Below are 7637 nucleotides of genomic sequence, written 5' to 3'. Positions count from 1 at the left end.
GGATTGACCGTCATATTATAACGCCCCCACGGCTGAAAGGGCGAGCATGTTTGGTGTGAAGGGGATTTGAACCCGTGACCCGCAGATTGCGAGTCGAGCGCCCTATCCACCTGGCCATGCCGGGCGATGCTAAAAAAGTATGCAGACAACTATGAATGTAACTATATTCCTAGAATAATCAACAGTTGTCGTTCTTCTAAAATTTCAGACATAAATTAGACAAAAAATACAATTAAAATGACGAACTTTAAAGATTAAAGTTGTCCAAACAGGATAAAAGAAATAGAATACAAAACTGGATCACAGAATATACTGAGAAAATGAATATACATAATCTGAATCTAATGAAAATATACATATGATCAAAGTTTAGCGATGCTACATGATAATATACTCAGATAAGTCTGGTATCAATAACGTAGTGATATTACGTTGATAATACATATCTTTACTTTAAAGATGGTACACTGATAATACGTCTTCTCCTGGGTTTGTGATACATTTTCTGTAATCGACCAACCATCTAAAAATGTTGTATTTCTTTTGATCAACAATATGTTAAAAATGATGTCAATCTCTACTACCCCAAGCTTGTAAAATTATATTTCTGTAGTTGAACAAGCTAATAAGATTTAAGAGTTCTGTAGCTCACAAAGCTTCAACAATGTGATAATTCTGTAGCCCACCACGCTCGAATAAATGCTGTACTTCTGCAGCCCGCCAAGTTTGTTTAAATTTTGTGGCTCTGCACGATGAGTTGTTATATATTTTACGGCTCATACGAACATTTATAGCACACTTTAAGGTATAAGAATTCAAGGTCAGAGAAAAATACGAACATGCTTTTGACATGTCTGATTAAGCTAGAAAAAAACAAACAAACTTGGATGTACTTAGTGAATCCAGTCTGTTAATGAAAAAGAAAATGCTTATAAGTCAAATGACACAATTAGCTTGCTTCTGTATACATAATCCGTATAGCAATTTTAAGCTTTTTGGCTTCCCATCTGACAGTAAGGATTGTATTAATGAGTGTTCAAATATTCGACAAGATAGTACATATTTCTCTCGGGAACACCTGCGAGTTAATTCAAAAACTTTCAATTGGAACAAAAGAATGCAATAATAGCGTTTGTGCACTTGATGCTAAAGGAGAAGAATAAAAAAAGGAAAGAAAGTAGTTGATTATATTGGTTCTAATGTTACCTAGGCCTACTTTTTACAACGCACACTAAATGTGCTTGCACCTGGTTGCATTCATTAAAACACCTGCTGAACGGAAGCAAGAAATTTTCGCTTGAGAAACGTCAAGAATGGAGTCTTGTCTTCAGTTTATGTAATGCCTGGAATGAAAACGCTCATTATTTTCGGTTACCATTACCTTGAAGGCAGAATTAGATAAAGAGGAATGTATTCTCCGGATTGGTTAAACCATTTTGCCGCTGGCAAACCTTCTCATAAAAACGTGAAGACACGGCTATCTATTGTAACGCTAATAACAAAAGTCGCAAAATCACCAATCGGAACGATAGTGAGAAAAGACATCTTCATCACCTGAAGTTCTTTTTATGCCTTGTCAAACAGAAGTACGAACCTCCTCGTCTGTCATAATAATAATAATAATAATGATTGATAACATTTGAAATATTTCCCCCATCACGTTACATTCTTTAGTCTCGAAACCTGCATACACTCTTGCGTTGGTCATATGTTAAATACAAATCAGTGACAAAAAGTAATAACAAACCTTTAAGAAAAACGGAAAGAAACGACCAAAGAAAAATCTTATAAAACAAATGTTAATTATCATAAACATTACATCATGGTTGATATACAATAATGGTCATTTTAAATACTTGTTGTGTTATCTGTCTCAATAACGTCTCAGATGTATATTTTACGTCATTAAAATTACCACTACATAATTATTTTTGGTACCATATTACGATCCACAAGAGTGACAGATGTATTTGTTGTTTTAATACGCTATTGCAGGGCAATATTTGGTAACAGTAGGTACAAGGAAAGACAATAGGATAATAAGACATGATTTTTTCTCTTAACAACATAGAAAAGATGCAGCACCATGGATATTAAATAATTGAGAACCAAATATTTTCATCTTGTAATCCAAAATTAGGTAAAATGTAATACTGTATTTTGTTTGTGGGAATTAGGTTACGTAAACAGGGCCTAAAATAAATTACGTACAACTCCTTTTGGGTCCCTCTTTTTTTTCCTTTTTACTCTTCAATAAACTTAAACCATTGCTACATTAAACAGCGTTCTCACACCCTTACATCTGTTCGACTTCCCACACAAGTACGCTTAAAACTATTACTTAACTAGTACGTATAAAGCTCAAATGAAACTATTTTACAGCAGAAGAATTGGTTTGTTCATAATAAAATAAAACGTCTTAACTAAAAATATCTGTAACTACATTTAACCAATTGACAATTAGTGGGGATTTTCAACAGGTTAAACCTTTCATAATCTACAAACAGCACGAAAACGATTTTATTCAGGGACGCTGTTAAAACAAAATTGTTATGTAAATTAGAATTATTGATTTGGATTTTACAAGTAAGAATATCAAACCCTACAAAGTTATGTTTGAATATAATCTCGTTACAGAATTATAATATAAAAATATGGATCGTACGTCACAAAATAACATGAAGCTAAAAAAGGGATTTTATATTTGAAATTAGTTACGTGTTAATTAATTAGTTTCATAAGCGTAGTAGGAATCTCGACTTACCGCCCTCTAGTGCCCAAAGATCCAACTTTTGAATTAGGTAGACAGTAATCTGGAGATTTGGTGATAAAAATCAGATCGGTCTTCCCATACATTCCCATTTGACCATTGGCTGGAATCAGTTTTTGCTGTTCCCCTCTCCTCTGGCTGACAACTTCTGTAGCGATGTAATATTTCCTTTTTAGGAACTCAGACACTTCTAGAAGCTTCGGAAGAGCCCTCCAACATGTCTTTATATTACAAGAGCCAGACACACCGTGACACTTACACTGTGTAGTCACACTGTTACGAGCTATCTGTCAGAAAATAAAATGATCAGTTTTCATATTAGGATAACCAGACACATCATAACGCTTGCGCTGTGTGATTATTAGGGGTGGCACGATACAGCGATACGATACGAGTATCGTATCGTGAAGCCGTGATACGATTGTATCGATACATCGTCCGATACGATAGAATATGATTTATATATCTTCACGAAATTTGGCAAGCTTTCAGTAAACATTATAAGTCTTTAGTACAGAAAAAAATCAAAATTTCTAGTAAAGTATGTTTGCTAAAAAATTAATGTTTTGTTATATGGTGTCAAAGTAGTCACTGCTCCGATTGTAAAGCGATTTTTATGTTAAGATTAAAAATACTTTTCTCCATCTAAAAATTAAAAATTTCTTTTGTGTAATCTCTAAAATCTCCGAAATAAACTTCCAACTTACTTTTCGAGAAATCTTCATATTTTATCTGCTATATTCAATACCCTAATTTTATGTGAAGTCGGTCAGTTTGACCAGCCTCGTAAACACCATAAAAAATACAAAATAAATCAAAATTATTCTTTTTTTCTTTCTAGAATTACTTCAAATTGTAGCAAAACAATGTTAGTAACATAGATAATAAATTACAGACAAGACTGTCAAACTTTGCAACAAACGTTCATAAAACTTTTGTATCTAGATACTTATCGTATCAGCTCTAATAATTATACATGTACGGATCGCCTGTCAACAATTGAATTATGACACTTGAGCTGTATGATTATACATATATGGATCACTTGTCAACAATTACATCATGACACTTGAGCTGTCAACAGTAACAACTACTCTTAAGACTGATCAGTTATTTCTCTTCTGACTTGTAGCTCTTATATAACCACACATTCTTAAGCGTTTTGGAGTATTTGGCTATTCATATATAAAATCTGTTCAGTTCTCTAATTGTTGACAGGTGACCCGTATATGTATAATCATATATATATGTATATATATATATATATGGTCTAATTTGTTGACAGACGACCTTGTACATGTATAATCATTATGAATAGCCAAATACTCCAATACGCTTAAGAATGTGTGGTTATATAAGAGCTACAAGTCAGAAGAGAAATAATTGATCACTCTTAAGAGTAGTTGTTACTGTTGTACACTCGTTTAGAGAATTAGACACAGGCAAACCCCGCAATAGCAAAAGAAACGATAGGATTCAACTGGTATTATTTTATAGATTTTAAAGATAAAAGTGATAATCATCGTGTAGCTGAACAATGTGGCTATTTTAGACTCATTTTTAGACACAAGATTGAAATTCATATTAAAATCAACATAAATGATGTGCATTTGGTTCTCTAACTCTACATATATATATCTCTAACAGACCAATAGCACAAAAGAAAGACAGAAAAATAAACACTAAACCACATACTCGACTACATTTAGTAACAGCGAACTACATTTCATTTGGACAAAACTGTGAGATTCTCCAACACTTAATTGTCCGAAAGCCGGAACTAGGTTGACTTGACGAGACTGGCAAAAAACTTAGACCAAGTCACAAAGAAGGTATCGTGTCCCTCCCTTGTTTCCACCAATCACAAAAAAGTAATTGCAAAATGACCATTGCGTATTCTGATGAGAATACACGTGCCAACAAGCTGAGAAGGTTATCTTTAAAGATGCTATGGTCAAACAAATTAATGAGAAGACATTTATATCTTAAAGTTGAAAGTTGCCACATAAATGCTACGTTCTTCAAAGTACTGGTTTCAAGCGATCGAGATTACTTATAACCAAAGTTTAGAAATACTTCTGAGTCTTGAATAATATAGAAATAAATTATAAGTGAGTAAGTTTGAGTTCAGGATATCATATTGCTAGCTATCTTTCGCAAAATAAAGAACCATGTGCGCAACAAAAGGAAGGTCTTGGGAGCTCGATCCCTCCCTTTAGTCATAAACTTTTAACATTTGTGCAAGTTATATGTATAGTAAGAAAAGTCGTATTTATATAGATGAATACTTATCTCTAGTCTGAACTACTTGAAAACAATGAGAAACACGTTTTCGTTATTCGCCCAGTAACCATTATAGTATGTACAAAAGAAATTTATCAGTTGTAACATATCACTTATAAGTTGGTGGATTTAGAGTGAGCCTTTTTCTTAAAAACTCATGGTTGCGCGCCTTATGAAGAAGTGATCAGTTTTAGTATTAAAATAACTGAAAACATGGTGCACACATACTGTGTGATTTCCGTAGTACGATATGACTGCCTGAAAAAAATATGATACGTTTTGTGAACAATGTTAGAAGACTAACTGTAAACTATATACAATGTGTCAATACTAGCTATTGCACATAATATCATCATGTAACGTAGAAGGACCTCCCCCCCCCCCAAAAAAAGAATGAACGAGAACCTGCTAGTAATGAAACAGTGCTGTTGCTATGTCCGGCATTTGGAGTGAAAACTAACTAAACTGCTTGGCAGATGTTTAAGTTGAAGCCAAAGGTGCTCATTTGACACGTAAAAAATGAAAAGCGAAGACTTAATCACAGCGAACTTTTATAAAGAACCAGGAAAGTAATAAACATTTGTTTAATTAACCAGATGTATGTTAAAGCAAATGGTCAAAGTGGAGAGAGACAGGAGTCCTACACACGACAGATAACGATGAAACTAAAACAGCAAGTGATACGTGTTTCGATGTGTTAGTAGTCATGATATCAAGGCTACCAACTTCAGCATATGAAAGCTATAGGCATTGTGTCAACCTGCTTCTGTGGTCAACAAGACCCGGTCTCCACTAATTGACAGTAAGGATGTTACTGGATATCTAAATTTTTGGCTTAGCATGTGTTAAAAGGGAAAAAAATAAATTGTCACGGAATGAAGAGATGTTCAGTGTGTTAGACGTATTATTTTTTGCATTGTAAAGTAAAAGCATCCAAAAAACAGGCCTTTGTGAAAGAGATGTTCTACTAACAGATCAGAGTTGACCACAATTTTGAGAAAAGTAATAACCGCTCCGGTTTTACGAGGAGTAATCCGATAAACAGCATGAACAGAAAAAGAAAGCTCTGCTTCCTAAAGTGTGTTAATCTCGTCATTTGAAATATAGAGGTCAACATTACGTGTAAGGCTGTTAAGTAGGCCAGAATTTCTTGCAAGAGAGTACTAAAAAAAAAAGATGGAAGAGTGCAGTGTGAACACGAGTAAGTGAAATGAGACAAGAATACCGTCTTTCCATAAAAGGCTTGTTTTTTCATGATGAACTTAACACCAAGCTTGTGGTATCTGATAAATTCAGAGATCTAATGGATGGAAAGAGAAGGCTGTAATTTGTCAATAATAATAGAGGGCATCATGATGGGAAAAACCGTGTAAGTTTGTTTGTTTGTTTTTGAATTTCGCGCAAAGCTACACGAGGGATATCTGCGCTAGCCGTCCCTAATTTAGCAGTGTACGACTAGAGGGAAGGCAGCTAGTCATCACCACCCACCGCCAACTCTTGGGCTACTCTTTTACCAACGAATAGTGTGATTGACCGTCACATTATAACGCCCCCACGGCTGAAAGGGCGAGCATGTTTGGTGGGACGGGGATTCGAACCCGCGACCCTCAAATTGCGAGTCGAGCGCCTTATCCACCTGGCCATGCAACCGTGTAAATAGGCTTAAGAGTATCAAAAACAAGTATTCTTTCTTTCAGAGCAAAGCCACATTGAGCTATCTGTTGTGTCCACCTGGGGGAATCGAGCCACGGATTTTATCGTTGTAAGTCTGTAAACTTACCGCTGTTCCAATGGGGGACACAAAAAAAAATAGAATAATAAAATATCAAGGAAGTAAATTTGAAAATTTTGCGTCACTTCTCTATCCAAAACCTAAACATGAACCAAAAACCAAATAATCATTTAATGTGAAAAACTGAATATCTACTTGTTAAATAACTTACTCGTAAATTAGTGAGAAATTGTATTATCCCCTCCCCTGGACCCAGCTTTCCTGACTTTATAGTTTATAAAAACAGCAAATTCTATATGTTAAAATAAAATACAATTATAATAGTTGGAAACTGAGGTACTGTCTCATTACTTCTTTATTACATGAGAAGTTTTCCTTAAAAGCGATGCGTCCTTAGTTTTCTGATAGTAAACTTTTTTATAATCCTTTATGCGTTCGTGCGTTTGTAGTTAAGCACGAAGCTACACAATGGACTATCTGTGCTCTGCTCACCGCGGGTATCGAAACCTGGTTTCTAGCGTTGCAAGCCCGGAGACATACCTCTGTGCCACTGGGGGCTAAACCTTTATAACGTTAATGGAATCACTTTCTAGTTGGGTTCACAATACGATTATAAGGAAATGCAAATGATACGTAGTGTCAGCCTCGTTGGTGTCATTAATGAACGAGATCATACATGGTGAATACTGTTGTAGTTATTCAATATATTAAAAAAACAATACGGTGAACACCATGCTATCCTGTAATGGTAATATGCACAGAGAAGATGGTTTCAAAATGTTCAGAAGGAGCTTAACTAATGTTAGTGATGATTTAGACAGTGTATCCATGATGAAACTAATGTGAAAATTG

General features: G+C 34.8%; 1 protein-coding gene across 1 annotated transcript in view; it reads right to left on the bottom strand.

The window, feature by feature from the left end:
- The window catches only part of LOC106466231 (protein Wnt-11b-2-like), a 39025-nt gene that overhangs the window by 3779 nt on the left and 27609 nt on the right, over positions 1 to 7637 (bottom strand). Inside the window, exon 4 of the mRNA XM_022394982.1 lies at positions 2765 to 3057. Within this exon, the coding sequence (XP_022250690.1) occupies positions 2765 to 3057 (293 nt within the window). The remainder of the gene's footprint in view (positions 1 to 2764; positions 3058 to 7637) is intronic.

This window comes from Limulus polyphemus, unplaced genomic scaffold (assembly GCF_000517525.1).
Source record: "Limulus polyphemus unplaced genomic scaffold, Limulus_polyphemus-2.1.2 Scaffold73, whole genome shotgun sequence".
Classification (NCBI taxonomy): domain Eukaryota; kingdom Metazoa; phylum Arthropoda; class Merostomata; order Xiphosura; family Limulidae; genus Limulus; species Limulus polyphemus.
This window is presented reverse-complemented; position numbering and strand designations above follow the sequence as displayed.